General features: G+C 43.3%; 1 protein-coding gene across 1 annotated transcript; it reads left to right on the top strand.

Annotated features, from left to right (window-relative positions):
- Nucleotides 1-468: 468 nt before the first annotated feature.
- crcp (calcitonin gene-related peptide-receptor component protein) lies at nucleotides 469-5,507 on the top strand. The gene is given in 6 exon segments (NM_001304151.1): nucleotides 469-528; nucleotides 1,042-1,078; nucleotides 1,187-1,285; nucleotides 4,383-4,477; nucleotides 4,773-4,830; nucleotides 5,002-5,507. Coding segments are annotated over 6 exon segments (450 nt in total). The 5' UTR covers nucleotides 469-520; the 3' UTR covers nucleotides 5,155-5,507.
- The last annotated feature ends 8,357 nt before the right edge of the window (nucleotides 5,508-13,864 follow it).

The raw sequence follows: 13,864 nt of genomic DNA, 5'->3' as shown, positions 1-13,864 counted from the left end.
TGCGGCGTATAGAATAGTGTTTTCCGTATGAGTCAATATGTATTTCATATCCATTAAGTTACATTGTGGAAAAAGAGGGTGTAGAAATATTGTGTTGCTAGATGTTGCACACCGTTCCCCATGATTAGACAGGTTTTTCGTACTCTACACATTCTCCTGGACATTTCCTACACTGCTTTCTCTGTGGAATATTCAATAGTTTATGAGCTATGAGGCAATATGTATTCCATATTCTGTCATTGGCATTGTCTGAATTTTACCCTTGGAACATGTTTAACACCCACTTTTTATCGAAATTACTCTTAAATATGATCATATTTGAATTGTTGTCATGTTTTGAGAGGTACATGTTCTCAAACAATTAATAAACTCCATTTATCTCAGTTTTTAAGTAATTCGTTGGTCTCTTTTATTTTGAAAAATTCCAGATTTTTGTGACCCGGAAGTGTTTCTTTAATGTTGCTCACAAGACGCAGATACCACGAACCAAGCATTAACTGCTATTCCGGGTGTTAGTGAAATGGAAGTGTAAGCATTTATTGACAATGTCTACCACTCTTCAATCTAATATAGTTAATAATTATGCTTTCAAAATATATGGTAACGTGTGCACTTTGCTAACTAGGTCGTTACAGGAATGTAAGATAGCTAGCAAAGATTGATTGACGTTAGCTAGCTATGTAGTACATAAAAATAAATCAGTTACTGCACTGCTTATAATGATTGCTATGGAATAATGTTTTTCTAGCTAAATAATTAGTTTTTTGTACTGCACATTCTGCCACGAAAGGGGTGTGCTCCCCTTGAAGCACCATTACTAGGAAGGGCTGTTCTGTTTTTCTTTGTTACAACCTCAAAACTATTTAAGCCTATTTGAAACAACATTTAGCCCATAGCAAATCAACAAAGAATAGCATCTGTTAAGTCTGTTGTTTATTGGGGGTCTTCCACATGGCCTTTTTAATACATTCTCATTGGCTAAATTAACACATTATTGGTGTACTACCAAGCTGTGTAATCACAGACATAATTTTCTTTCAGGAAGGATGCCAATGCTGCTATGCTCAGTAACTATGAGGTAATTGGTCTTTCTTGGCCATTTTATGCACGTTATGATTGTAGCCAGTGTTATATGTGCTATTTGTATCCTTCTGTCTATTAAGCCCCTAACCCACCTCTATCCCAGGTGTTCAAGCTCCTGACCGATCTGAAAGAACAGAGAAAGGACACTGGGAAGAACAAACACAGCACTGGACAACAGAATCTCAACACCATAATGTATGAGGTTAGTAACACACACACAGTGTCATAAGGTATGTCCCACGATGAGTATACACTCACAAATAAACTCTAGCCAAAAACCACACACACACGGACAAGTGGGTTGTTACCCTCCTATTTGTGTCTTATAGGGTTCCACATTTTGAGACTTCCTTTACTGACCATTGACATTGTTAAAGATCAATCGATTAATTTGATAAAAATCTAAAAGAAAATTGTGCCTATGACAGAAAATCTCTTTTTTTTCCTTAATAAACAAAAATGTGGACATGTTTATCATCACGTTGATAACCAAATAGCAGAAATTTCCAGGCAATCCTACAGATTTTTTATAAAAAAGATGAGCATATTTACATATGCTGCCAACAAAGGCACTGTGTCCTCTATAAGCTTCCAGTGCTTGTTCTTAAGCTCCAGGAGCCTCATGTAACAATCTTGCGTATGTTTCTAACTAAATTCTGGTGTATGTGGACATCCTACAATTTGCGTGTGCACAAAAATATTGGGATTTATAAAACTGGCGTACAATACATACTCTTGCTTCCGTTGATAAATCAGAACCATACGTGAACAAGCTTATGGTCTCCGCCCAAAGAACGCCTACACGTTCAAAAAACATGCATGGCATAAAAACATACATTAACTTTTTTTAATATCATATTTGGAATAATAACTTTATTATAACTCATGTTTTTTCCACATAAAAAATGTAACATAAAAAGTGTCATGTTTTAATCCTTGAAATTACATCTACTCCCCCTCAATATTTTCATAGATTCTGAAATCTGTTTCATTTCAGAAGTTTTAGTTGGGAGCATTTACATGATGACAAGAAACAGGCTACGGTATTAACAGTTAAGTAACATTAAGGCTAACTAGCCAGAGGCATAACATTACCTCAGTTACCCAAAGGTAAACCGCAAACTATCCTTTAACATCACAATCACCTGCGCTAATGAGTACGACCTAAATGTAAAAAATAAAATCTGATATTTTTTGTGCTCGGAGCAAGTAATTATTTTATCTTTCACCACAAATGCTGCCATGTCGAGTAATGTCAAACCTAATGTTACTTCTCTGAGTTTTCAAAAAGCGTTCAGGTGTATTCTCCCCCTCGGAGGTTGGATCTTTCCCAGTTGCTCATGAACGCACCTTCCAAAACAGAGGTTTGATTCAGGTAATCACTAAATGAGTCAGCTATCTATCGATAACTAGCTAGCTTGCTTACCTGCATGTAGTTCGTTCTTGTGGTTGTTCTCAATGTCGAACTACAAAAAAATGTGCTGACCGCAATTTTTTCACAGTGGCAGGGACACAAAGGCCATAATGACCATGGGGCATACAGTGATTTTCGGGGCATCATGACGATGATGACCATGGCTGCCGTGAAATTCAGCTACAGGCTGCAGGGTTTTGATTCTTGCTACATCCTTAGCCTGTAAGCCTACGATGTTGCAGGAAAGAGTTCGCGCACTCCTGTAAGCTATTCATATTTCAATTGATATGATTTTTCCCATGTGTTTCAGCTGACATTCCTCTACTAGCTTCTCCGAAATGGCATGGTATTTCTTCAATTCAACCGCTAGGCTGAACGCATGGGTTGAAATTTGCGTAGAGATACGCACACTTTCCCAGTTCAACATTGATAAATGCCAACTTTTGCGTCAACTGGCATACTCATGGTTTATGCACATATTTGTGCGTACGCACGATTGATACTTGAGGCCCCAGAACCCTAACTACTGTACAATTTGTAACTGTTCGATCAGACTGAACAGTGGTGACGGCTCATGTTTGCCACCAGGCTGGCAAACATTTCACACACAGTTCCACCTTGTCTTGCAAGACTGAATGAGCCGGTGGTTTTCAAGCTCTATCTGTTGCTGCATTGGCCTGTGGCGCTTTGGTGGCAACGGTGCTTTAATTGAAATGGCTCACCAGCTTTCCTGCTGCAATGATGACTATTAAGAAACATCGCAAATCCATCGTTGATGGCAAGCTGGAGGGTGTGTACGAAACAAGCAATGGAGAACCAGGCAACTCTTGATCGGTTGTTGCATGTCACTATGTAGGGGGCTTTGTTGTGCACGCATACAACGACTATCATGAAGTCCCGATTTATCCACTGTTTCATTTAGAAGGGGTTCTGATGTGTGTCGGACTGGCAGACTCCAATCATCGCTGATGTAATAGTAGATGATGATGTAACTCGCCGTGGTCAAGGCAGGCCACCACTCGGTTGTCATGCGTACCTTCTCTGTTGTAGCCAATTACGCTTTAAGATCTACCTTCTTATCTCTAGTGCCTTTCTATGTGCCTTTCTAACGCGATTTAATGCTATATCCTGTCAAAACTCATTAAGCCCTGAAAACATTCTCCATCAACAATATTTCTTGCCATCATATCTTTTTTTAATTGGAAAATCTATTGTGTTATCCTCTCTGGCGGATCTTCACTACAGTTATTTCTGGCTAACATCAATGTAATGGTCGGTTGAGAGGAGGATGGATGTCTGTCTGTTAGGTGATACATCATTGGCATTGTTGTTGTTATATTTTAACGCAGTGAACATTTTTAAAATCAAAGTAATCCCAAACCACGCTTCTTTTTGCCTTCTTCATCTTTCTTTGAATTTTACTACTCTAAATTTTTCAGCTAGTTTTTCCCCAACAAAACTGTGGAATTGTATGAATGTATGCTTATGTTTAGATTGCAACAGAACATTTGTTTATCCGTACACAGGAAGTTATGTTCTGTCAAAGCACGACATTAATTAGCCATTGTGCTTACAGTACTGTGTTATGTATTCTGGAATACAATGTCTATAAAGTAGAGGTATGACCGGAAGTTCATTTGAGATCGAGTTTGTTACATCATGTACAAGAGACTATCGAATGCTGCAATAAATAATTGAATTAATCTCTCCCTTGACGACCGGGTACGTGATCATTATTTCAACATTATACAAACAGCTGATTTCTTAAAGCTGTTATAAAGCGTCCTGTAGTGATACTAAATTGAAATGGCCTATGTCGGTCCAAATTCTTATCAACAATAAATCAGTCTTCGATTAATCATTAACATTCCTAGTGTCTTCCCAGACGTTAAAGTACCTTTCGAATACACCGTGCAGCAGACAGAACCCAGAGATTGTCAAGAACTTCCTCACCAAAATGTTGCCTCACAAACTCACCAAGTAAGTGGAATAACACACTTGCATATACACACACACACACGTTTTTCCTTGCCACTGAAATTCAACACTACTGTTGTTTGCTCCTTGGGGTTTAAGGCCAGGTGTTTTGTAAAAGCACTTTGTGACATCTGCTGATGTAAAAAGCGCTTTATAAATACATTTGATTGATTGATAGCCAATCCTAGTCCCTTTGATTTTGGTACATGTCAAAGAACAATTAACATGCTATTAAACATCATAAAGAGATGACATATTACACACACATTATAGAGATTTGTTTGTTGGTTAACTGTAGGGCTGAGAAGCTCCAGCTGCTGAACCACAGACCAGAAACTGCAGTTGAGATCCAGCTGGTGAGTGACCACTACCTCCCTCACTTCTTTAACTACATATTTTTCTCACTCCCTCTGCCCTCTCCTCCCACACTGTTTGTATGACAACCTGCTCTTTTCTCCCCATATACCTGTATCTTTCACCCGTGTTTATTGCTGTGGGTGAAGGTAACTCTTATTTTGTGTGTGTAGATGGTAGAGGAGAGTGAAGAGCGATTGTCTGAGGAGCAGATTGAGGAGCTCATTCAGAAGGTCACAGACATTCTCCCTGGTGACCCAGAACAAGAAGCCTCTGCACCTGGTAATGACGTAGAGATCACTGAAGAAAAGGGTACTGACCAATAGTCACAAGCCCTGATTGAGTTTCAGTTGATGACTGAGAAAAAGATGCTGTGATGTTGCTGATGCATTGTTTCTTAACTAATATATTCTGGAATCCACTCTTAAATAAGTTATTTTCCAGTCCAGTGTTCTTATGTACAGAGAATGGAACATAATCAAACAGAAACCTAGACTTAAACTGAAAGAACAGTAACCTGTCCTCCTTTAAAGTGTACAGTTTGTATTAGATGCCATCCAATACCGTGTTGTAAAAGACTGAAAAACCTGTTTTGTATTGTATTTAACCTACAAGAAAATCTATAAAATGTATATTATTTTCAATTCATTAGCCTAATAAAAACAAAAGCATTTCTAATGCATTTACCTGGGTGTAAATTTATGTTTTTTTAGTTCTGGGACTTTGGGGTTGTTGAAGCGACATTTTCCATAATCTGGGTCCAGGCTGAATTTTAGAGCCGTTTATGTTGAGCTGAGTGGGTGAGACAGTAAGCCCTGTATATTTGGTAAATATTTAAGTTAGTGAATCCTTTAATTTTTTTGTTTACTTTTGAATCTCATCTTCATCTGCTTATCCGGTATCGGGTCGCGGGGGCAGCAGCTCCAGCAGGGGACCCCAAACTTCCCTTTCCCGCGCCACATTTGCCAGCTCTGACTGGGGGATCCCGAGGCGTTCCCAGGCCAGTGTTGAAATATAATCTCTCCATCTAGTCCTGGGCCTACCCCGAGGTCTTCTCCCAGCTGGACGTGCCTGGAACACCTCCTTAGGGAGACGTCCTGGGGGCATCTTTACCAGATGCCCGAACCACCTCAACTGGCTCCTTTCGACTTTTGAATCACTAAATGAAAATAGGTTGTTACTTTTTGTTTTCTACTTGTTAATATAATTTAACATCCGCTTTTCTAACATCACTGACAATGACAGCAAGCTAACTTTTACGCTAAATGTTAAGTTAGCTGTTATACATTTACCTTCTTTCTAGAATACAGTCCTACAGCTCTTTGGGAAGCTATTTCAAGCTATTCTGGGGAAACTATATTTATAACAAGGACTTAGTTTTGAGAAAAACACAGGGAGAATGACAACATGCCTTCTCAGTACCCTCCATTTTCACAGCACTGAAAGTGCACAGAATGCCACCGACTGCCACAGAGGATTGCTGTGCTTAAAACCAGGTTATTCGCATTATAAAGGGACGGAATTCTTAATGACACACTTCCACATTCCCCTGTCAGTATGTTTGAACTCCCTAGTACAGCTCAGAAGGTTTGAAGTAAACGTTTTCGTCCAAGGGAAGTCATCCCAACTTTCCCAAAACCTGTGAAACCCGGATCTATACCAGTGAAGTAAACTCTGTGGGCTGTGTCTGCTACCCGTTGGCAAAAGCTCATTGCAAAGCCGGAGGCATCGTGTATGGTAGATGCCTTGCACTGAGGGGAGATGGTAGCCGATGATGTGCTCTGCAGACTTTACCCCCGTCCGGAGGGACTTGTGTTCTGCAGCGGAGCAGAGAGAATGTTTGGAGAGAATGCAGCCTGTCTCATGATTACTCAAAGCAGAGTACGCAGCCCTGTGGGGCTCCAGTGCTCAGGGTCAGTGTAGAGGAGGTGAGGTTGCCCATTTTCACCACCTGGGGTCTACCCGTCAGGAAGTCCTGGGTCCAATTGCAGAAGGATGTGTTAAGTCCCAGGGTCCTGAGCTTAGGAACAAGCTTGGCGGACACAATAGTGTTGAATGCAGAGCTGTCCAAAAAAAGGCATCCTCACGTGTTGCCTTTTCCCATCAGCAGGACCGATATCTTCTCCTTTGTGTGAGGAGGAACAGGAGGAGCACTGCCAGGGCCCTACAAAATGACCTCTAGGCTACTAGTTTGCATGTTTCTGACCAAACTGTCAGAAACAGACTCCATGAGGGTGGCATGAGGGCCCGACGTCCTCTAGTGGGACTTGTGCTCACAGTCCAGCACCGTGCAGCTCGATTGGCATCTGCCAGTGAACACTAGAATTGGCAGGTCCGCCATTGGCACACCGTTCTCTTCACAGATGAGAACAGGTTCATACTGAGCAAATATGACAGACATGAGATAGTCTGTAGACGTTGTGGTGAACATGGGTCAGTGATGGTCTGAGGAGGCATATCCTTGGAGGGTCACACAGACCTCCACGTGCTAGCCAACAGTACCCTGACTGCTGTTAGGTACCAGGATAACATCCTCAGACCCATCGTCAAACCTAACGCTGGTGTAGTGGGCTCTGGGTTCCTCTTGGTGCAGGCCATTGACTGGCCCTGATGTTCCCCATACCTGAATGCAGTTGAAATCCTCTGGGACATTATGTATTGGGACATTATGTATCGGTGCATCCGACACCGCCAAGTTGCGCCACAGACTCTCCAGGAGGTCACTGATGCCCTGATCCATGTCTGGGAGGAGATCCCCCAGGACACCATCCGCCATCTCATCAGGAGAATGCTCAGATATTGTCAGGAGTGTATACAGGCACTTGGGGGCCATACACACTACTGAGTCACATTAGGAGTTGCCGTGATGAAATTCACGCAAGTTGGAACAGCCTGTGATTTCAATTTTTTACTTATTCGGTGTGAGTTCGAATCCAGCCCACAATTGATTGGTGATTTTGGTTTCCATTGACCGTTCTTGCATCATTTTGTCCTGAACGAATTACACAATGTACAGAAAAGATTTTGATCTTTAATATATTTAGTTCATTGGTACCCAATGCATGATTTAAGTGTTCCCTTGCTGTGATTGCCTTATTTGATCATTTCTGTATTTTCTGATGTCTATTATTCCTGCCATTTATATGAGATCATATACTGTTAAAAAATAGTATATTGATGAGAACATTAAGCACTGTTTATGAAGGCTCATTCTCATTGTCACTAAGTTCATGTGACAACTGCATTTCAAACTCTGTTAATGTGACCCCTGCAGTTCTGAGATTTTGAATGTTATTAATGCAGTTGTACCTGCTAGGGTCAAAACTATTACTGGCACGCAAAAAGCAAATTGGAAAATTTCTATGTCTGTGAAAACCCAGAAGAGAGAGTGCAGAAAAGTCGAGTGTTAATGGCAAAAGAAATTAAGGTTGACAATAATATCTATAGAGAACTTCATTCTTACAATATAGAACTGAATAATTGAGCAAGACATTAACTAAAACTTTTCACAAAGTGTATTTGCTACAGTTGATAGGTTAACAAACCTCTCAGCACCAATAGCCCCAGAGCTTCTTTCCACCAAAATGCATGTTTGTGTTGAACTGTCAGCAAGTGGCTATCACATTTATATAAAGGAAGCCATCATCTGAGCAACCACTCAAGGTAAAGAGCTAGCTAGTTATCTATCACATCTCGATAGCTACACTGGATTAGCGTCACGCAAGCAACTCTAGAAATTTGGTAGAAACAATAAGCCTTCCGATTTTCATATTTTGCCTTCAATGTAAAAGTCTGAGAGGTGTATTGTGTACATTTTCAAAGGAAAATCTATGTTAGGTAAAATATGAATTAAACAAATTACTATTTCAATAATACATTATATAAGGTAAAGAATATTATAAGGTGGAGCACACTGAGAAATGGTTAGAGCTTAACTTAGTTATGTAGATAACTTATATAAATAAAATAGATTTTTGATGTTATTGTTGTTTATTTGCTTTTGCTCATTAGCTTTGGAGAGGAATTGTGTTACAAATCTGGGAGGCAATTCATGAACAGTTTCAGAGAATGGTCAACTGAGGGTGAGTAGTTAGGTTATTGTTAGGGAATGATGTTAAATATAATACACTATAAATAAAAAACATGTTTGTAGCATCCTGGTGCCTAGGCCGCAGGTCGATGATCGACTTTGTTGTCGTCTCATCTGACCTGCGGCCGTATGTCTTGGACACTCGGGTGAAGAGAGGGGCGGAGCTGTCAACTGATCACCACCTGGTGGTGAGTTGGATCCGATGGCGGGGGAGGAAGCTGGACAGACTCGGCAGGCCCAAGCGTACTGTAAGGGTCTGCTGGGAATGTCTGGCAGAGTCTCCTGTCAGAGAGATCTTTAACTCCCACCTCCGGCAGAGCTTCGACTGGATCCCGAGGGAGGCTGGAGATATTGAGTCCGAGTGGACCATGTTCTCCACCGCCATTGTCGAAGCGGCCGCTCGGAGCTGTGGCCGTAAGGTCTCCGGTGCCTGTCGAGGCGGCAATCCCCGAACCCGGTGGTGGACATTGAAAGTAAGGGATGCCGTCAAGCTGAAGAAGGAGTCCTATCAGGCCTGGTTGGCTTGTGGGACTCCTGAGGCAGCTGACGGGTACGACAGGCCAAGCGGGCTGTAGCCCGGGTAGTTGTGGCGGCAAAAACTCGGGCCTGGGAGGAGTTCGGTGAGTCCATGGAGAAGGACTATCGGCTGGCCTCGAAGAGATTCTGGCAAACCATCCGGCGCCTCAGGAGAGGGAAACAGTGCCCTACCAACGCTGTTTGCGCTGAGGTGGGCAGCTGTTGACCTCAACTGAGGATGTCGTCGGGCTGTGGAAGGAGTACTTCGAGGATCTCCTCAATCCCGCCGTCACGTCTTCCATTGAGGAAGCAGAGGATGAGGGCTCAGAGGTGGACTCGTCCATCACCCGGGCTGAAGTCACAGAGGTGGTCAAGAAACTCCTCGGTGGCAAGGCACCGGGGGAGGATGAGATCCGCCCTGAGTACCTCAAGTCTCTGGATGTTGTGGGGCTGTCTTGGTTGACACGCCTGTGCAACATCACGTGGCGGTCGGGGACAGTGCCTCTGGGATGGCAGACCAGGGTGGTGCTCCCTCTTTATAAGAAGGGGGACCGGAGGGTGTGTTCCAACTATAGGGGGATCACACTTCTCAGCCTCCCCGGGAAAGTCTATGCCAGGGTTCTGGAGAGGAGAATACGGCCGATAGTAGAACCTCGGATTCAGGAGGAACAGTGTGGTTTTCGTCCGGGCCGTGGAACACTGGACCAGCTCTATACCCTCTACGGGGTGTTGGAGGGTTCATGGGAGTTTGCCCAACCAATCCACATGTGTTTTGTGGATTTGGAGAAGGCATTCGACTGTGTCCCTCGCGGCATCTTGTGGAGGGTGCTTGGGGAATATGGGGTCCTGGGTCCTTTGCTAAGGGCTGTCAGGTCCCTGTTCAACCGAAGCAGGAGCTTGGTCCGCATTGCCGGCAGTAAGTCAGACTTTTTCCCAGTGCATGTTGGACTCCGGCAGGGCTGCCCTTTGTGGCCGGTTCTGTTCGTAATTTTTATGGACAGAATTTCTAGGCGCAGCCAGGGGCCGGAGGGTGTCAGGTTTGGGGACCACACAATTTCGTCTCTGCTCTTTGCAGATGATGTTGTCGTGTTGGCCCCTTCTAACCAGGACCTTCAGCATGCACTAGGACGGTTTGCAGCCGAGTGTGAAGCGGTGGGGATGAAAATCAGTACCTCCAAATCCGAGGCCATGGTCCTCAGTCGGAAAAGGGTGGCTTGCCCACTTCAGGTTGGTGGAGAGTGCCTGCCTCAAGTGGAGGAGTTTAAGTATCTAGGGGTCTTGTTCACGAGTGAGGGAAGGATGGAACGGGAGATTGACAGACGGATCGGTGCAGCTTCTGCAGTAATGCAGTCGATGTATCAGTCTGTTGTGGTGAAGAAAGAGCTGAGCCGCTAGGCGAAGCTCTCGATTTACCAGTCAATCTACGTTCCTACTCTCACCTATGGTCATGAGCTTTGGGTCATGAACGAAAGGACAAGATCCCGGATACAGGCGGCCGAAATTAGCTTTCTCCGCAGGGTGGCCGGGCGATCCCTTAGAGATAGGGTGAGAAGCTCGGTCACCCGGGAGGAGCTCAGAGTAGAGCCGCTGCTCCTCCACATCGAGAGGGGTCAGCTGAGGTGACTTGGGCATCTTTTTCGGATGCCTCCGGAACGCCTTCCTGGGAAGGTGTTCCGGTCCCATCCCACCGGGAGGAGACCCCGGGGAAGACCTAGGACACGCTGGAGGGACTATGTCTCCCGGCTGGCCTGGGAACGCCTCTGTGTCCCCCCGGAAGAGCTAGAGGAAGTGTCTGGGGAGAGGGAAGTCTGGGCATCCCTGCTTAGACTGCTGCCCCCGCGACCCGGCCCCGGATAAGCGGAAGAAGATGGATGGATGGGTTTGTAGCATCACATAGAAAAATTATGTTTTGTGAGAAATTGAGGTTTGGAGATAAAGGAATTTCAAGAGGCTGGCTACAGTATGCTGAGGCTGTGGTGATGAGTTGTTCTGTGTGTGGCCAGTATGCTAATGGTAAAAGCAGAAACAACTAATTTGTTATCGGAAATAAAACGTTTGTATTCAACCTAATAACTCATCTCAATGAAATTAATGTACATGTGACACAAAAAGACAATGTATTATTTTGGATTGTAAATTTTGGCTGGTGGATTCTTTCATCTCTATGGCACTGCACCATTATACCTCAAACAAATCATCACTCCCCTTTCTGCCTCACGCCATCTCCGCTCTGGACAGGCTAACCTCCTACAGCCTCTGAGGACAAGGCTGCGAACAATGGGTGACCGTGCCTTCTGCTCAGTTGCACCAGCTCTGTGGAATGCTCTCCCTGTTCATCTAAGGGCCCCACAGACTGTGGACTCTTTTAAAAAGGGCCTGAAAACCCATCTTTTTAGAAAAGCCTTTTTTGTTTAATTGTGTTATTTTAATGTCGCTGTTCTATGCTTTTAGGCTTTAGGCATTGTAGCACTTTGAGGTCATTTAATTGATATAAAGTGCATTATAAATAAAATTTATTATTATTATTATTATCTACAGGTCCCCTTGGCCGGAGAGCCAAAAAGTTAATTTGGGACACTGGATACAACACTCATGGACAATTCACGAAATCTTAAGCTGGCCAACTGCTACCTTGAGGCTCTGACTACAACGTTTTTAAAATATGTTTTTTGCTGCTTGGCGATAGATCTACTGCAAATTGTTAACAGCTCCTCCTTATCTGGCGTATATACAAGACAGGGAATACTTTGTCCCTACAGGCAACTATGTATCAAAGAGAACTCGCATGACATGTGGAGTGCTGCAAGGCTCTATCCTGCGGCATCTTTTAATCAACATTTATATGCTACCTTTATCCCAAATCATGCAAAGTAACAAAATTGCTGATCATAATTATGCAGATGATCTAGTGATCTCATCTAGTGATTATGGTCCCATGGGCTCACTCTACCAGTGCCTCGAACAAATCAATGATTGGATGTGCCAGAATGTTTTGCAACTAAATAAAGATGAAATAATTGTCTTTGATGCCAAAAGCAAGAGACAGACAGTCAGTAAATACCTAGCCAATAATTAAGTACCTTGACACACTGTCCCTTAAGACAAAAAGCCAAATTAAACATCTTGGGGTAAATATGGATTCTGATCTGAATTTCAATAGCCACGTAAAATGTATTAAAAAATCTGCCTATATATCACCTTAAAAACATTAGCTATAATTAAAGGATTAATGGCCAGACAAGATCTAGTAGGTTCGAGTTGACAAGATCAAGATCTCCAGTAGGTTGGACTACTGTACAAGCCTGTTTTCAGTTCTCTCTAAAAAAAAAAATGACCTCAGTAAATTTCAGCTCGAGTTCCAACAAAAACTAAGAAATCTGAATGTACCAGTTCTTAGGTCTCTGCACTGGCTTCTTGTATCTAATAGAATTGATTTTAAGATACTTCTACTTGTAACTATATATCTATAAATCACTGAATTTCTTCAGGGCCAAGTTACATCTCAGACCTTCTCTCACTATGAACACTCTAGACCCCTTAGGTCATCAGGGTCTAGTCTGCTAACTGTTTGGAGAGTAAGGACAAAGGCTGGTGAGGCAGGGTTTAGTCATGCTGTGCACGGTTGGAACACACTGCCAGAATCTTAGATTTTCTCCAACACTGACCACTTTTAAATCTGGGCTAAAAACCTTTGTTTTCATTTGATTAATCTTTTAATAAGATTTTAGCCATCTTAAATGTGATATTTTTATTTGTATGCTTTGTCTTTTATGTTGAATTTATTTCTATAATTTTTTTCAAATGCACTAGAATTGTCCTGTGTATGAAATGTGCTATACAAATAAACTTGTTTTGAATTGTTCCTATACTTTCCTTACCCATTTTCAATGTCAGTCTTACTTAATATTTGAGATATAAATAAATGCCCTCATCAGTGATTCAACCAATCACATTATTATTGCTTTTGGGACAGATTTGCATCCAGAACAAGATAGCATAGCATCATCTTCCGCTTATCCGGGGCCGGGTCGCGGGGGCAGCAGTCTAAGCAGGGATGCCCAGACTTCCCTCTCCCCAGACACTTCCTCCAGCTCTTCCGGGGGGACACCGAGGCGTTCCCAGGCCAGCCGGGAGACATAGTCCCTCCAGCGTGTCCTAGGTCTTCCCCGGGGTCTCTTCCCGGTGGGACGGGACCGGAACACCTTCCCAGGAAGGCGTTCCGGAGGCATCCGAAATAGATGCCCAAGCCACCTCAGCTGACCCCTCTCGATGTGGAGGAGCAGCGGCTCTACTCTGAGCTCCTCCCGGGTGACCGAGCTTCTCACCCTTCTCAACCCTCCATCACCCTGTAGAGGGTATAGAGCTGGTCCAGTGTTCCACGGCCTGGACGAAAACCACACTGTTCCTCCTGAATCCGAGGTTCTACTATC

This window comes from Esox lucius, chromosome 7 (genome assembly GCF_011004845.1).
Source record: "Esox lucius isolate fEsoLuc1 chromosome 7, fEsoLuc1.pri, whole genome shotgun sequence".
Lineage (NCBI taxonomy): Eukaryota > Metazoa > Chordata > Actinopteri > Esociformes > Esocidae > Esox > Esox lucius.
Note: the sequence above shows the minus strand (reverse complement) of the source record. Positions and strands in the feature narration are given on the sequence as shown.